At 33.6% G+C, this 18,934-nt stretch overlaps 1 protein-coding gene across 2 annotated transcripts; it reads right to left on the bottom strand.

Annotated features, from left to right (window-relative positions):
• Window positions 1–346: 346 nt before the first annotated feature.
• Vmn2r106 (vomeronasal 2, receptor 106) lies at window positions 347–18,230 on the bottom strand. 2 transcript variants are annotated; one of them, XM_030249676.1, is made up of 6 exons: window positions 18,010–18,230; window positions 12,256–12,550; window positions 11,140–11,931; window positions 10,240–10,455; window positions 8,601–8,724; window positions 347–1,275 (listed from the first exon to the last, which is right to left on the bottom strand). In XM_030249676.1, the coding sequence occupies exons 1-6, from the start codon at window positions 18,228–18,230 to the stop codon at window positions 347–349; spliced, it is 2,577 nt and encodes an 858-aa protein (XP_030105536.1). The 2 variants fall into 2 exon arrangements, with proteins under 2 accessions (XP_030105536.1, NP_001098038.1); NM_001104568.1 differs by having other exon boundaries at window positions 11,128–11,931.
• Window positions 18,231–18,934: the final 704 nt, after the last annotated feature.

Consider the following 18,934-nt stretch of genomic DNA (forward strand, 5'->3'; position numbering starts at 1 on the left):
CAGAGAGAATAATATGCAAATTATTGTTAATAAGAAAATTAAAAAGAAGAAAAAGACAAATAAGAATTTACAACAAAGGCAATTTAAAAATTTCAACATTGTACAGTTACCATGCCAACAATTCATAGACTTAACAATTCATAGACTTTTAAGGAGCCAGAAGGCAGATGTGGTTTTAATACATGAAAAAATCATACAAAATCAATATATTAAAATTGAAAAAAGAAATAGAATGTGATTGAGTTGCATTCATATTATAATTATATAGCATATGATTAGGTGGCATGAAGAATGAATTTAAATCTTTTATCAATGTTCCTAACAGAGAAGCTAAATTTATTATTAACTACATTACATAAGTCTTATTCCTTCGAGAATGTGTTTTGTCCCTGATATGATGAAATGAATTCCTGTCTGGTCTGATCAAGATAATGTAACACTTAGGACCAAATATGAATCCAAGGAGGGCTGAACTGGAAGCTAAGATAGCGAAGACTTCCATAGCCACCATGAACTTCCCCTTGGTGCTGTGGTAGACTGAAAGAAAGGTGACCCAGACACAGAAGAACACCAACATGCTAAATGACAGAAATTTTGATTCATTGAATGTGCCAGGTAGATTTCTAGATAAGAAAGCCATGGTATATCCTCCAAATGCCAAGGAGCAGAGGTATCCCAGGACACAGTGGAAAGCAAAAGATGAGCCCTTGTTGCAAAAAATGATGATGTATCCATGTTCAGTATGAACATCATTGTCAATGAATGGAGGAGAGATTGCCATCCATATTCCACAAAGAAGAAGTTGGATCAGGGTGCAGATAGGAATGATGTAGTTTGGGACCCTTGACATCATTAGCCACCTCACCATTCTCCCTGGAAAAGTGGCTCTGAATGCAATAACTACAGTAATAGCTTTTGCCAACACAGTGGCAAGAGCCATAGTGAATGCAACTCCAAATGTGGTCTGTTGTAGGATGCAGGTGGTCAGGTTGGGTTGACCAATGAAGTTCAAAGAGCAAAGGAAGCAGAAGGTGAGGGTGATGAGCAAAGTGTAACTGAGAGCTCGGTTATTGGCCTTGACAATAGGAGTGTCTCTGTATTTCACAAAGATGCCAATAACAAAGGCTGTGAGTGCAGATAAGCACAAAGCTATACAGGCCAGTGTCATCCCCAAGGGGTCTTCATAGGCCAGAAAAATCACAGTTTTCTGGAAGCAGTGATTCTTCTCTGTATTTGAATAATGACTCTCTGGACACTTCACACATTGATCCACATCTGGTGAGAAATGTAGATTATCATGAGATTGTGAGTCCAGCCTGAATTGATCCCTATTTTTCTGAGTCATTTCTATGTACAAGGACTGTCACAAATTCACCTTATTTTGTTTTCTCAGGAAAAAATAATAAGCACACTGTTGTGAATACTTGCATATTAAAAAACACTCCTTCTTTCCTATGTATGTCTTTTATTATTTATGTTTACATATAATAGGTTTTTATCCAATCATTCAATCACACTCCTTCCCTTACCTAAGTTGTCTACGTTTCTATAGAAAATGATGTCACAACTTTTAGACATCAAATCTAGTAATTTCACTTAAAATCCTTCTTCCTTATACTGACTGAAGTTGAACTAGCCTAATGCATTTCCTCTGTTTACTCATAAAATATTTCTGCCTCTTATTCCAGTGGTGTATCTCATTTAGTAGTAAATAGTATAGGTAACTCAGACACAAAAGGACATACATGGTATGTACTCACTAATAAGTGGATATTTGCCAAAAGTGTACAGAATATTCACTCAGGATATAATTCACAGAACTAAAGAAGGTAAACAACGCAAAGAGCCCAAGTGATGATGCCTCAATCCCTCATGGAAGGGAGAAGGAATCAATTACAGGAGGGGGTAGGGAGGGAAGGACCTGGTGGCAATGACAACTGGAAGCAGAAGAGGGGAACATGGTCAGGTATTTAGTGAGAGAAAGGCTGCCTCCCTTAGGGCCAGCAGAAAGAATAGAAACAGACAACCTCAGAAGTGGTGGGGGTTCCATCTAGAATGTAACAGAGACCTGTGAGGTGATAGATTCTCAGGATTCAAAGGGAAGGACCTTAGGTGAAATGCCCTACAGTGGGGAGAGGGAATTGTAGAGTCCACTTCCAACAGAAAGACAGGGCATCAAATGAGGGGTGGGTTTGCCATCCCATAGTCAAAAACTCTGACCCAGAATTGTTATCTGAAAGTACTGCACAGACAAAAATGGAGAAGATCCCGAGGAAAAGGAGTAAAAGTGAGAGGTCCAAAGTGGAAACCAGCTACAGGGGAGGCCCCAAGGCCAGACACTATTACTGATACTATGATGTACTCACAAATTGAGCGTATCATGACCGCCTTCTGAAAAACATGGTAAACATCTGAGTCAGGAGCAGATAAGTACAGACAACCTAGGAACAGAAGCTGCTTATTCCTGTTGTTGAATTAGAGCAAAGTCAAAGGAAGCTAAGGAAGAGGGTAACCCTCAAATATCCTCAAACCCAGAGATCTCTCAGACACTGGACCACCAACCAGACAGTAAACACCAGCTGATATGAGGCTTCCAGCACATATAGTGCAGAGGACAGCTGGGTCTGTACACAGTCAGAGAAGATGCACCTATCCACGAAGAGACTGGAGTGTCCAGGGTGAAGGGAGGCCCAGCAGGGTGGGATACGTGGAGTGGGAAGGTGAGGACATGCTAGAGGAGACAGCGTGTAGGTATGTCATGTGGAAGAGTCAGAGGATAGTATAGAAGGGGGGATAAAGTCAGGACCATAAAAAAATTAAATGAAAATTTAAAAAGTTACATTTCATAAACTTAAGTTAGGCCTGATATAATCTCATGAATTACAAACACTTTATGAAATAAACATGAAAAATTAACATCAGAGGATGATTTTCAGATCATTCTTTTTCAGAAAAGAGTCTTAAATGTACTTCTCTGTAAAATTCTTTGGTTTTTTGTTTTGTTTTCTTTTGTTTTTTGTTTTTTGTTTTTTGGGTTTTTTTTTTTGCTTTTTTAAAATATTTTTATTAGGTATTTTCCTCATTTACATTTCCAATGCTAACCCAAAAGTCCCCATACCCTCCCACCAACACTACCCTACCCGCCCACTCCCACTTTTTGGCCCTGGCTTTCCCCTGTTGGGGCATATAAAGTTTGCAAGTCCAATGGGCCTCTCTTTCCAGTGATGGCCAACTAGCCATCTTTTGATATATATGCAGCTAGAGTCAAGTGCTCTGGGGTACTGATTAGTTCATATTGTTGTTCCACCTATAGGGTTGCAGATCCCTTTAGCTCCTTTGGTACTTTCTCTAGCTCCTCCATTGGGGGCCTTGTGATCTATCCAAGAGCTGACTGTGAGCATCCACTTCTGTGTTTGCTAGGCCCTGGCATAGTCTCACAAGAGACAGCTATAGCAGGGTCCTTTCAGCAAAATCTTGCTAGTGTATGAAATGGTGTCAGCGTTTGGAGGCTGATTATGGGATAGATACCTGGATATGGCAGTCTCTAGATGGTCCATCCTTTTGTCTCAGCTCCAAAATATGGTACATTTACACAATGGAGTACTACTCAGCTATTAAAAAGAATGAATTCATGAAATTCCTAGGCAAATGGTTGGACCTGGAGGGCATTATCCTGCGTGAGGTAACCCAATCACAAAAGAACTCAAATGATATGTACTCACTGATAAGTGGATATTATCCCAGAAAATTAGAATACCCAAGATATAAGTTACAATTTGCAAAATACATGAAACTCAAGAAGAACGTAGACCAAAGTGTGACACTTTACCCCTTCTTAGAATTGGGAACAAAACACCCATGGAAGGAGTTACAAATTCTTTGTTTTTAAGATCTCTTCATTCTCTGCTGGAGTTTAGTGAATAGAACCTATTACATTAGTAAATTCTCAAAAAGTACACAATTAACTATTTCCATAAGCAAGGCATAAATTTTCAAATACAAAATTATTAGAAGAACATACAGACTTTAGAGAACACTTCTATAATACTGTGTTCATGAAGTTTTGTAAACTCTATGTTTAACCTTAAATATATGTACCTAGATTTTCAAAGTTACATTATCGATATTTTATATTTCTTAAAATGTGATTTTATCACCAGACCTTAAATTTTACTTCATTAATAGAATAAAAATTTATATCTCAACTTTAAAAAATAGTATTGCATTATTGTGCAGCTTTTAATCATCAATATTTTCAAATTTTCAGTGTTTGGCACTTATTTGAGCTTTACACAATTGTAGATTATAGTTAATAAATAGAGTCCCTTTCTGAGTTTGTCTTAGTGATTGACCCAGTGTGATTAGGCATATACAGATACATTTCCAAATCTCTTATGATATGCATATGACAGGTTTGAGTACATACATTTACACACACAGACACACTATACATAAACATATATTTACACATATACAACAAATACAGGTACACATATACATATGTATGTAAGGGTTTTGGGAGGCTAAAATTTTGAAGATAAAATCTATGATTACAGAAAGTTTGCATTTACAGAAGTTACAGTAGAAACTTCATAAAAATCAGAAACCTCAAAGGTCTGTTAAGAAACAGTGATATAAAAACCTGTCATGATACAATTCTGTATATAAATTCATGGTTGTGACACCATGTACATAGTTAGTAAAATCTCAGGCCTGATAGATAATCATAATAAAAGGAAGGTTGGCATGATGGCACACCCTTACATTAGGAGCTATTGTAAATGAAAGATCAACAGCCTTTAAAATTTTGAACACTTAGATTGAGCTTTCTAGAGTGCAGGTCACACATTCCAGCATATTTGGGTAGCATGTATTGGAGTAGAGTGGTTTTATTATTTTTTTAAGAGAGATAACAGCAGATTTGATAAGTAGAGATGCATGGGTGGTTCTGGTATGTTTTGCAGGCAAAAATGTGATCATATTTACTATGTAGTATTTGGAAAAAAGTAAATAAATTCTATTTAAATTTTTTTAATTAATTTTACTCTAGGCTCAAATTTAGTTAATCCAGAAATAATGAGCAATATTTTTCCATTGTTGAAGATACCATAATTGTGCATATTACCTATTTTTCTAATTGAACAATCTATATTCCATAACTTCTCTTAGACTTTTTCTTTACTTCTCTGCATTAAATGGTTTACACTGTCTTTAGGTTATAATTACATATAGTGTTTATATGACATAAAGATAGACGATATAAAAGTAATCCTAATATTTAATTATAGTAGACAGTAAATGTGCTGGGCAAATCAAACACAAATTTCCAATTTCTAGACTTTTATGAAAAGAAGGTAGAACCTGTTGTCAGTTACAATTATTAGGAGATAAAATTATTTATGCAAATTGTTTTAATATTAACAATGATAGGGTAGGAAAAAGTGTTGTAATAAAATCCTAGATATGCAGCGTTTTACATGTTAGAAGACATGATTTAATGTTTGTATCCTAATATTTTCAGCAATCAAATTTTAGGGTTTATATGGAGATTGACTATGTACATGTGATACATCTTCCATTTCTGTGGTTATTTTTTACTTTTAACCTTTTTGTAGTGTTTATTATACATTAAAACCTTTGATATCAATCAAGTGATACTAGGAAGCACTGAAGTTTAGAATCTGTGATTTAGTAGCATGTTCTCTGGATGTGGAAGTCAAAAGATATGACATTGAAAGTGATAATGAAACCCCATATACTACCTCTGTTATAGCCTACCTACAAAAGTTTAAAATGACAGGAAAAATGGGTGTTGGGTAAATAGAGTTGTTGGAGCAAGAAAAAAATCTCTTTAAAGCAATAAAATGATATACAACACTGTGCCTCATAGCTCCAAGTAATTTTATGCATGTTAAAAATTCTATGATATAAATAAAATGTATCACAAAAATCTGACAGTTATTATATTAATACAAGAAGAAATCTAGTCAATGTCTATGAAATGCATTCATGGCCATTATGCTCTCTCAGACCCTTTCTGTGCATAGCTTTATTTATATAGTCTGCCATCTTATGTCCAGCATACTCTCATATAAGCATTATCATAGAAAAGAATGCTAAATACCACAGAACTATTGGGAATGGATAGTGTGAATACATTTCAAAGTTTGATTCTGTGGATTACATGAAGGCACTATTAATAGCTATGTATTTTGTAGCTGCCATTAAATTAAAAACCAAACCTTCATTTATTGAACATATTACTTTTTATAATGCAACCAAAAATCACAACAATTAGAAAGATGACAACACATATTTCAAAAGCTATTTTTTGAGTGGATCAACTTTGATTTAGTTGAATTGAAATCTCTTAAAAGTCTGTGAATAGTGAAATGAGAAACGTCTACAAAGGAGGAATAGTGGAGAGTATGGCTGACTGCTTTCTTTCTAATCACCCAAGTCATGTTGTATAGTTCATCAGTTCAGAGTCTATGTATTTATATGATGAGTTTCTCTTTACCACTTTGAAATTGACACTAAGACTTCATTAAATTTCACTTAAGTGACTTTGTATTTGATTATTAAAAATATTGCTCCTCCACTGTGTAATGTAAATAAAGTGTAAGATTATAAAATTCACTATGAATTTTATGATTCCATGTCAATACAATTAAGCTAATTTAAAATAATACAGAATGGAAACAATGAGTCAAGTATTAAATAGCAGGTATAAAATAAATTTTAAATTTTATGATGATAACATTATTATTCTTTGTGTGTGTCATACCTTCTCTCTGTCTTTGTCTCTCCAAATACATATATGAATATGCATATATAAGTAGGAATGTGCATATGTTTGTATATACATATGTATATGTATATATGTGTGTGTGTGTGTTCATATATTGTTGAAATATGTGCCTGTGTTTTATGTCTATGACTTTAATCCATGTGCTAGATATTCACTCCTAAAATCAACAATAATGTAAACTAAGGCTAGTAGCAAAGCATTGGCTCATAATTGCAAAATGCTTATGAATTTATGCAGTTATATTGGCAGTGAATCATTAATTACAGGAGTCATATGCAAAGTGAATGACAATAGTCCTTTTCTCTATACACACTTGCTGAGTTCCTAAATAAAATAAAAGCTCACTCAGATCTTAGCAGAATATCACTCTTACCTTTCAAAGAGTGAAGCAAATTAATCTATTTTATTTAAAGATTAAGTCTGTAGTATCCACATTTAGCTATGAAAATAAAAAAAAATGTCAAACTAATAAAGGAAATTTCTGTGACAATGGCAGTAACTGTCAACTGCACTTGATTAGTCTCAGACAGAAATTTTTTTAAGTAAAGTTTTCAAAAAAAGTTTTAAAAAAGTTTTAAGTTGTGTTGTTAACCAGTCTTAGTTGTTCTATTGCTGTTTGTTTATAGCTTTACATTGTTAGACCATTTCTGTCATATCGTGAAACATGAAAGCATTCAGGTAGAGATGGCACTGGAGAACTAGATGAATTCTGACATCCTGATTGACAGCAGAAGTCAGAGAAAAGAGAGATTCTAGATGTCACATGAACCTTAAAACCTTGAGGCTTGCTTCTACTGACACATCTCTCCCTAAAAGATCAATCATATGTTCTAGAGATTCCTGAAGATTCCAATAATAAAATAAAATGTTTTGTTAAGACCATGTAATTATTGAAGACATGAGAGAAATCTAGCAATCTTTACAATGTGCATGTAACTACAAGAAAACTGTGTTTTCTGAAAACATAGGGAATTTGCACCTATGAAGTCATATCACTGAGACAAGTAATTAGAAGTCTGTAGGCTTAAGTCAAAACAAATTCCCATATAGAGAGTGAAGGAAGACACACCCCCAGAAAATGAGATATTGGCAATTGGTGGTTGTTGGAAGAAGAGTCATTTTTTTAGCATGAATCCCATGGCTGATTGACAACCTTCAAATAAGATACACACACACACACAGGAGTACATGAGGATTACAGACATTTTTAGATTAACTATAATATTTTGAGTAATTAAGAAATAGCTGAATAGATATGAAAGGTTTGGGAAGCTTGAATATAGTTAAAACACATTATCCAAAAATTATCAAAAAATGAAAAATTGAAAGAAAATACATTTTACATTTTTATTCAAAAATTTTATGTTCATATATTTATATAATTATATATTTTAAATTTTATATTAAAGATGAGTGGGCACAATCACCACTGTAAAGATCTGTGCCACGGATAAGTCTTAATAATATTATTCAAATACAGCTGAAAAAGCCAATTGATTCTTTGTCAATATATGTTAACCTGAAATAAATCATACTGTGAAGGACTCCAGAAATACTTTTTTTTTGCTACAATCAATATTTGAAGTGAATCAAAGATATAAAAGAAGTATGGTTTTTAATGGCTATGGTGGGCATTGCAAAGGGATGATGATGAATTTTGGCATTTAGGTTCCCAAACAAATAAATGAAGATATTTATCACTGATTTGAATTCACATCATTTTCACTGGCTAGTATATTATGGCCTCTTGTGAAAACCTGGAAAAGCTTTCTGTAAAACCTGTATTTACCAGTCTCATTAGAAATCTCATCTTCTGCACAAGGAGTGCAATTGTAGCAGCAGATCGCCTTGCCCTCCAGGATTATTTTTCTGAATCCGGGCTTACAACTCTCACTGCACACAGACTGGGGGATCTGAGAAGAATGAAAGGAATGTTATCTTATGCTTAGTGTTTTATAGAAAAAAATTTAAAAACCAGAGTTTTTAATTATTAGGAAATAATTTTCACTTATTCTTACAAATACTGCGGATTATTTAGAAAAGCTATTCAGAAGAAAATGTGCTTAAATATTTGTTTGATATTATCAGAGTGGTAGAGAATTTGGAAATATAAAGGAGTAGGGACAAGTTTGTGAACAGCAGACCACAGGGAAGATATGAAGACCATGGGCTCTCTCCATACTGATATTATCTCTATACTTTATGACTACTATATTGAGTACCTTTATTTCTACAATGATTGTAAATATTGACTGTCAATTGACAGGATTTAGAATGTACAAAGTAACAAAGATATGTGTTGTTGTTGCTTTTTTAGCAAGAAATACACATATTAAATTTGCTAGGTTGAAGAGGGTCTCTTAAATTCGAGTGTCATTTATAATTGGTTAATATCTAAGAACACATGTATAAAAAATAGAAGAGAACAGCATTATTCATGCCTTTATACATTCAGATGATATTATATCATCCATACATCTGGAAATCTTACATTTCCTAATATAATGCACTGCACCTTCAAATTGTTTCTTAAGTTATTTCAGCTATGTATTTAATATAAGATACAGTCAAACCAGTAGCTTTTACACAGGCATACACTATATAGTTCTCCTTTTTCAGAGTCTGAAAAAAATACACTATCTGATCATAGGTTGAAATTTCTAAGTAAGATTGTCAGTGGACCCATTGTGAATCTATGTACAGTTAAGGAATACTAACACATTTATATATGTCATTTGGAATGAAAACATTTCAATATAGGTGGAAGTATTTGGGTGCATATTTCCATATTTTTGGCACACTTTGGAATGTTAGGAGCCTCAGACATGCTTGCAAAGTTATCTCAATGTGGTTGGAATTGAAATATTTAAATACCTTCCTCAGATAAGTTTTTTATTTCATTTACTATATGTAAGAGTATATAGAAACATTATCTTTCTGTATATCAACCTGACTTCATGACTACACCTTGTCATATTACTACCTATCATGGAGTTTCATACTTCTGGAACCATAAGCAAAAATATACTTTTTCTTCCATGGGTCATGTTTGGTCATTTTGTGTGATCATACAAAATGAACAATGTTTATCTTGTTTCATGTTATTATTCCCAAATAGGAAAATTATATAAAGCACGATGACCCATGACTTATTTTGGAGATGGAAATATCCTACTCCAAAGGGTTCATAATTTGTGATGAATAATATTTATACGAGTGAACATTGTGGGCCGTATTTAACATTAAATACTTCTATTAGTCTGAATCAAGGAATAAGAAAACCTAATATACTACTGTTACCTTTGTTGTATTTTATACTGGTAATCAATAGTGATTGATTTTCAGTCAGAAAACAAGTGTAATTGTATCAGAAAATAAACATTTATTATTAGCATAACCACAAAGCATTGATTAAAGACATAACTCACATCTAAAAATCCTTCTGGCCATTGGATCATCTCTTCAGACAAAGACAACTGTTGGTGCTGGGCAGTATTTGCAGAAAAGGATCCTATTTTCACCTTTAGTCCAAGACCCTTTGGTAAATTCCAAAGGTTAAGAATGTCATATTCTGCATTTAGTTTCTGTCTCCAATCTAAACTCATGTTGTCTCTCTCATCAATTTCCTTTAAGAAAGTGTTAAGCTGAAAGAAATCCATGAATTTATATTACACTGTGTTCATGAAACAGAATCAACCTATGTTTTTGAATGTGTTGTATTGTTCTTAATTTCTAATGAGAAAATCAAATTAATGAAGTGTCCAGTAATGTTGAGTAAATGAATTCCTGAATGAGTGGGATATATAGTTCATAGAGAAAACTATGAACTACCCTCAGGTAATGAATCATTGGCTTCTGACTCATGCCATGATACTTTTTTGAAACCAAGTAAGACCCATTTGCTTTCAAATTATCTTCAGAGGTACATAGTCTGAAATGAGGGTGTTGATGTCTCAAGGCTAATTTAGGGAATTATTTAAGACAAAACCACTATGATTGTTTCACTTAAATGCCTACTCACTTATTCCTATTGTAATAAATACATAAGCTACTAATTTTATTTCAACTAATACCATGTGAATGTTGTATATCTAGTTATTGATAACATGAAATTGGTGTTGACTATGAAAATATCAGCCTGGTGGCTTGTATTCCATTTCTCAGCAACACACTCTTTAACCTGCCTTGCCTTCTAGATAAATTTCCAAACCCCCAAATTCCTGTGATTGTTGACAAGATAAACAGGATTTTACAATTCAGAATTTACTGTCAATTCACATATCATATATCAAAATGATGATAATACAATTTATTACAATTGTTATTACCTGCCAGGGCGAGAACACCAACACATCCCCATTTTCATGGGGTTGTATTTGTATTTGTTGAATACTCATCACATGAAGACTATGAGCCAGAGCATACACGGCATTATAGATAGTCTTGCTCTCTTCACTAATCGCTATGTCAAATATATGACAAGGCAATACATCCAAAGAAGCATTGGCTTGACAGTTAGCCAATAGTTGACAATCAATATCAGAAAATGAGCACTTGAAGAACAAATGCCACAACTTAGGAAGATAAATATCTTCTGGGTATTTGTAAGGATTAACTGTTTGAATGAAATTGGTGAACTCAAAATTCTTTCTGTAATGGTGAGTAAAAATTAAGCTCCCATGGAATGAGTCTAACAAGAAATAATCAGCATAGTCAGTAACATGTGGTTCAATGTTCAAGACCCAGACTTTCAATGTCAATAACCTTTGTCCAATATTTCTCATTAGAATTTCTAGAGAATCAATGTCACCATATATAATTATGACATTTACCTCATCCATATTTTCCCAGAATTTGCTAAAATGTGAAGTCCAGGTGGCAGGGATCATTTTAACAAAAGCTATACAGACTCCTTTTCTCTGCATGTCTTCTTTGATTTCTGGTAGAATTTTATTCCCTTTGTGGTCATCTGGAAGGATGAGACCAACCCAGGACCACCTAAAATGAACCATCAAAGAGACAATGCCATGTGAAAGTGATGTATACTTTGGGGCCATCTGGTAGAGAGAAAAATACTGACTTCGGTCACTCAAGATGGGATCATAAGGTCCATAGGAAAGCTGAACCAAGTGAGAAAAAGAATATTAAGGTCAAATACAATTTTATTCCTGAAACAACAAATGACATGAGGAAAAGAAAGATAGCTTTATCCCAATTTTAAAGAAAAATTCCTGCCTAGCCTGTTAGTTTCAAAGAACTACCAAATTCCATTTACTTGACTATCATTTCTCTTGCATGCAAGAGAAATTTGTTTCATATCAATATCTCTGAATACATGCTTTGCTGCTTTAACAATTCAAATATCCCTCTTGTAGTGTGAAAAACACCTATAATATCAATGAGGATATGTGATTCCCAGTTCTCACACTCCCAAATTTTCTCACCTGTGGAAATTTGAATAGTTGAAATAAAGTACTAATTTGGGCAGATGTTGTCCAAGATGTTCCTGTGAGTGCAGCAGAAAATTTTTTCTTGTTACAGTTGTAGTTTGGCAAAATCTTTTTCTTCCTTCTATTTGTGAACCAATTAAAAGCATTCATGAGAGTGTCCTTCTCAGTGAATCGGACATTGTAGAAATCAAATCCAAGTGATATATTAGGTAAAATATTAGGGTTCCCATTGATCTCCTCAATGGCAAATAACAGAGCAAGTATATACTGGTAGTTCTTAAAATTATATCTGTGTAAATAGCAAAAAATGCACAAGAGGAATAGCACATAGACCACATATTGAGTAGAGTAAACTTTATAGTTCATGTTTATTTCCATAAAATATATAAAAAATGTTTTCCATGAATAGTTGGAATTAGATTTGTTACATACATCAAAATTTAGCAAGTTCATTTAGCATTACTACTCTTAATTTTAGTTCCTCAAGGCCTGTTGTATTTATTTTTTATTAGATGATACCAAATAATTTCAGTCTAAATATCCGATAGCACTTTCTCCCAAAATAACAGCTATTTTGTTATTTTGATCTTGGTGTTCTGAAATCTTCAGTTATGAAAACTTACTATTTTTTAAAAAGTCAATCACATTTTAGAAACAATATTTTTATTAACTAGTAATTCAAGATTAACTAATACATTTCATGTGGAGTCACTGCTGCCATTTCTCTGACATTAGTTTTCAGTATGGCACTTTGGAATTGCTAACATACAAGCTTAGAACTTGCAGAGGAAAGCTAGTATCTGTCATTAATTTGATAACATTAGAAATAAGGCACCACAAGTTTATTTTATATATTTGTCTGTATCCCTGAGTGCATGCATGTCTCTCTATATATACAGTTTTATAGAGGTCAGTAAGTATGAATTCAAGAAAAGACAATATCCAGGGTTACAACTAGATTTTCTTCTTATTTAGATGTAGTCTATTTTATTTATTTGTGGCTTTCATTCATTTTGTTATCAGTTTCTTGCTTTCTTGATTAAAGAAATGCCTATGATTTTAATGGAAATTCCTGCGTATATCAAACTGGTCTTGAACTCATAAATGTCAACCTGTCTCTCTATGGTAAGTTCCGGCAATAAAGTCTTACAATACCACGTATGGCTTCCTTTATTTATTTTCTATTCACATATTCCAAATTTTCAACAAAGGACACTTCTAGAGATACTCTTGTTTCTGTCTCCTACTCTGCTCATGATTCCTGTATCACAGGCATGCCCTCATATTCTTTTGTGAAATATAAACTCAGGTCATCAGTCTTTTACTTGGCGTGTTCTACTCTCTGAGCTTTCATTTCCTTTGTATACTAATAATTTATGTGAACAGAAAAATATCTTTTTTTGTCTGAAAATTCATGATTCCCAGTTGAAAGAAAAGTATATTTTGTTTCAGTGTCAATGTTTGCTTATCACAGAAAATGCTTCATTATGGTTCCATTGTGTAACTTTTCTTTCCCTCCAAAAGACTATGGAATTTACCTCAGGGACATTGGAAAGATTACCACAAACTCTTGTTCTTAGAACCAGTGGTTAGGAATAACCTCATGAGTAGAATGATTTTTCAATACTTCAGGGTAATCATATTTATGATTTCACACTTTTTATTACAATACACAGTGACCTTAAAATGCTCACATGAATCAGTACATCAGCATGTACAATAAAATTATGCAATCAACCCAACCACAAAATGAGAAGCTATTTTTCTTAGCATTTTGTTTCTGTGAGGAGACACAATGGCCATGGCAACTAACATAAACACTGGGACTTACATACATTTTCAAAGTTTTATTCTATGATGGTTATAATGAGAAGTATAGCATTATGAAAGCAGAAATGGTCTTCTATAGATTTATTTTTTAATCTACATGCAGGACAATTGGAAAATGTAACACATGGTTCATACTTGATCTCCTTAGACCCATAAGCCTGCCTCCCCAGTAACACAATTCCTCTAGCAAGTCTACACCTTACTACAAAGGCCACACATCTTGATAGTACCACTCATTATAGGCAAAACATGTAAACACAATGCAATATGGGAGACATTTCTATTTAAACCACTTCTTTCCATTCCTTGATCTCCATAGGCTTGGAGCCATAACATAATGCAAAATGCATTTAGGCTGATTTCAAAAGTTTCCATAATTTAAAATGCCTTGAATTTTTTTAAGGTCCAAATTTCAGATACTACTCTGAGATTCTGCATTCTATCATTTTTAATTCCTAGTAAAAGCAAAATAAAACAGCATATCACATACCTCCAAATTATAATGATACAGAATATACACTACCATTTCAAATTTGAGGTAATGGAGCATAATGAGGAATTCCCCGACCAAAGCAAAACAAAACTCAAAAAAACAAAACAAAACAAAACAAAAATTATCTCAAACAACTGCAAACACTGAATCTCCTTATTTGATGTCAAAATCATCTTGAGTTCTCTAATTCCATTCATCTTTTTTGACTATAAAAGATTTCCTTTACTTGGGCTTGTTCCATTCCCTATTAGCAGCACTCCTTAGTTGCTAACCCTGGGTTCAAGAATCTTCAACATCTTGGGATCTACATGGCAATCCAGACTTCTCCTTTAGGGTTTCACATATTTGCTCCTCTAGGTATCAATCCAAAGACAGCCTGATAAACTCTTGGACTTATAATTTTCCTTATTATCAGAGAGATTACACAATACCTTTCTTTCTTCCTTGACTTCTAATATGAGAACCATATGGATGCAACTGCCAAGTTATACTGCTTACTAGGGCTTGAATATGATACCCTCATAATATTAAATTGTTACCATCTTTCTATACTTTTTGGTTACCTGTATTTGGATGTTCTGAAAACTCTCCTGAATACATAGAAGAAATTTTCAGTTCAAGTTGGACACATACTTGATAGATTAATAAAAGGACTAAACAGATATTGATTTTGGCCACTGCAGGATGCTGATACTGACTCAATGGGCCTGAGTTTGAGCTCAACACACTCACTGTAGGCAGAGAATATTTGTCCCCACAGTTTTTCTTTTTATTGCAATTTGAGCTTCATCAAAAGTATGTGCACACACACACAAATATGAAGCATGATAATACATATCAAAAAAACTCTATCATTAATGTAACAATGGGGAAAAGCCAGTTTTTCTCTTATAATTATACTATATTCATCGGTAACATTCTATGTAGCAAATATTGACATGTCATACTTCCTATTAACATATACTAAAAGAAAGATCCATTTCGCTAATGTTATCCTCAAAAGCTAATATTGCAGAATATAATGACAGCACTTATTCTTTTGTAAATATGGCAGTAACAAGGAAAGCATTCATGCTCAATAACATATAAGATATAAGAATTGAAGAGAGATAAAAGAAACCATCCATTTGATATGCAGAGAAATTTTACAAATAAATAAGAAAAGGGTGCTAAACATAAAAGAATGTTCTCAGCTTTGTAGTATATATGATTTACATTGTCAATGGTATTTGATAAATTACACTTAGTGAAAGAGTTATATGAGCCAGTATTGTTAATTCTTTATAGTAAAAGTCAATGCACTCTACCATAAATTTAATTTTTTTGACTTTTAAACAAGTTAAATATTTTTTGACAAGGAACAATCTTTTTATTTATAATAAACAAACCAGACACTAAATTCTCACATAACTGAAACTATAGTTCTTGCAGTCAAGGGTTTAACATTGCACAATAAAAAGTAACTGCATATCAATGTTTATTGTTGACTGAGAGTAAAGGGCAGAGGAAAAGTTGAGTAATAAGAAACATTAACTATGATGAAATAGAAGACCCCCAACACCCATAGTTTCCACAACTGCTATGCATATCAGAGATTTTTGTGATTCTTTTTCTTGAAACAAAACATGACTACCTAAAAACAAATTAGATCTACCATGAAATATTGTAGCTAAATATCAAATTTTTCATAGCCATGTTTTCTGTTTTAAATTTTCAAAATAAGACCCTCAAGATAAAAAAAAATGTTCAATTTTTCATTTATAACTAAACATTTTTTGTCTTCCACTGAGTTTGATGTAATGTTCTAAAATCTCACTATGATTTTTGCCAAGCACAAAATATTGTCACACTAACCCTAATTTACCTTCAAATCTGTATTTCTTTTGGTTATTGCCACTTTTTAACTCCCACCATATTTCCTTATGTATTTACAGGCATTTCCAAGTGTAAACGCTCTGTGACAACCTTACGTACTGGGCAAGTATTTAAGATACAATTTTCGAAACACATGAAACTCAAGAAGAACGAAGAACAGTGTGGACACTTTGCCCCTTCTTAGAATTGGGAACAAAACACCCATGGAAGGAGTTACAGAGACAAAGTTTGGAGCTGAGATGAAAGCATAGACCATCTAGAGACTGCCATATCCAGGGATCCATCCCATAATCAGCCTCCAAACGCTGACACCATTGCATACACTAGCAAAATTTTGCTGAAAGGACCCTGATATAGCTGTCTCTTGTGAGACTAGGCCGGGGCCTAGCAAACACAGAAGTGGAGGCTCACAGTCAGCTATTGGATGGATCACAGGGCCTCCAATGGAGGAGCTAGAATAAGTACCCAAGGAGCTAAAGGGAACTGCAACCCTCTAGGTGGAAAAACATTATGAACTAACCAGTACCCCGGAGCTCTTGTCTCTAGCTGCATGTGTATCAAAAGACGGCCTAGTCGGCCATCACTGGAAAGAGAGGCCCATTGGTCATGCACTCTTTATATGCCCCAATATAGGGGAACACCAGGGTCAAAAAGTGGGAGTGGGTGGGTAGGGGAGGGCGGGGAAGATATGGGGGACTTTTGGGATAGCATTGGAAATGTAAATGAGGAAAATACCTAATAAAAATATTTAAAAAGGAAAAAAAGATGATATTCATGGGATTGGAAAGTCTGATTTATAAAAACACATCTTATTTCCCTTATTCGGAAACACATGAATATTTTTCTGTAATTCAGAAAATCCTACCTGACTCTATGAATTCATGTGGAATATTTCACACATGCTAGGAAATAGAAGATGACACACTCATAGGCATGGTGTCTTGGTAAATACAACCATAAAAATGAGAGTAAATACTGCAAACAGATAGTGTAAATAGGTAAACACTGGAAAGCTCAAAAAATAAAAATTAAATCAGCAAACAATTACTTATAAGAAAAATGAGATGGATAAAATATCTCTGGAGCCCAGAAGTATTCACTATTCTGATGCAATAAATCTGGAATCAGCTGTAAATATTAAAACACAGCCTCATCACTCAAGCATCACAACACACATTCAGTAATATAATCTAATACCACAAGAACCCTTTAGGAATATGAATAAAAATGTCAACTAAGTACAAATTAACACTTCTTAAAATCATAATATTGAAAACTATTCAGTTATTGTGCATAACAGTAACTGCAAATAAAAAGTTACACTTTATTAATCAAAGGAGGGAACTAAGATGAAGAAACTCAAAGTTACCATTTTATTCCACCTGAGAGAGGAAAAGAAGCCAAAATGATAATACATTTAAAGAATAGATTTTCAAATATCTAAAAAAAAATAGTCATTTAAAAATGAAAAATAATGTTAGTACAATTTAAAGAGTACTCCCAATAAATCATAAGAATTCTAAACACTAAAAGTTAACAATTGTACTTACTGTATATGATTATCTAGATAATAGTATGGTAGAAATGGATGTGGAATTTTCTTTGCAGAGTAGTAAGTATGAATAGGAAAAAATGCACCAATCATGACATCTCCTTCATGGTGAAAATCTTCAGTAGTTTTGTAATAGCATTTACTGATATTCACAGTCATAATGGCAGAGACAAATTTCGGAATCTGTAAGAACCAGAGAATAAAAGTCCAGTACAACATCCTATTGATACACTCATCAGCTTGATGCAGTTCAGACAGTGCATAGTATATATTATGTTGAGGTCACATTTTTGTGACCATGGGTACTTTGAACTTTACTGATGAGAGAGACTGACACACTAATTATTCCCAGGCTTTTCTATTACTTCCTCCCCTGGCATTGGGAATTTTAAATCTATTTCTCTTGAACTCTTCAGCTGAGGCACTCTACTCAGGTAAAAAAAAAAAAAAAAAAAAAAAAAACAAGCTAGGAAATATGTTTGTTCATATTCGTCTACCCCAAGGCACTATTTCAGCCAAAGCTACAAATAGCTACAGATCAGGGTTGAAATTGTCTTGGGATGAAGTGACTAAAAATATGAAGCAAGAAACTTTTTATATGTAAATAGCTTAGGTTGATCCTCACATGTTACATCAGAATAAACCAACTATGGGAAAAATAGAAAGGACAAATGAAAATATTGCAGGTATATCCACTCAAAGTTATTGTATTGCATGGATTTTGAAAGGTCCTATTTAGAGCTTAATTGTGAAGACTGAGCCATCTAAATCATATAAGGCTACTACTGACATTTTTGCTTGGCTAGTTTCTCAGCTAACATTCTACTTCCGACTCTCTTGTCACTTTGTTTCTACAAAGTGGCTCTCTCTGTTAACCTCTGTAAACTCTTTTTCTCCTCCCATCATTCAGCATCAGTTTTCTG

This window comes from Mus musculus, chromosome 17 (genome assembly GCF_000001635.26).
Source record: "Mus musculus strain C57BL/6J chromosome 17, GRCm38.p6 C57BL/6J".
Classification (NCBI taxonomy): domain Eukaryota; kingdom Metazoa; phylum Chordata; class Mammalia; order Rodentia; family Muridae; genus Mus; species Mus musculus.

Coding starts and splice junctions, on each gene's coding strand:
- Vmn2r106 (NM_001104568.1), bottom strand. CDS start 18,230: ATGTTGTACTGGACTTTTATTCTCTGGTTCTTACAGATTCCGAAATTT. Junction 8,725..10,239: donor GGCCAGAAGGATTTTTAGAT/GTGAGTTATGTC, acceptor CATTCTTCTCAG/ATCCCCCAGTCTGTGTGCAG. Junction 1,276..8,600: donor TGAGATTTCTAATGAGACTG/GTAAATACAGGT, acceptor ATTTCTCACCAG/ATGTGGATCAATGTGTGAAG.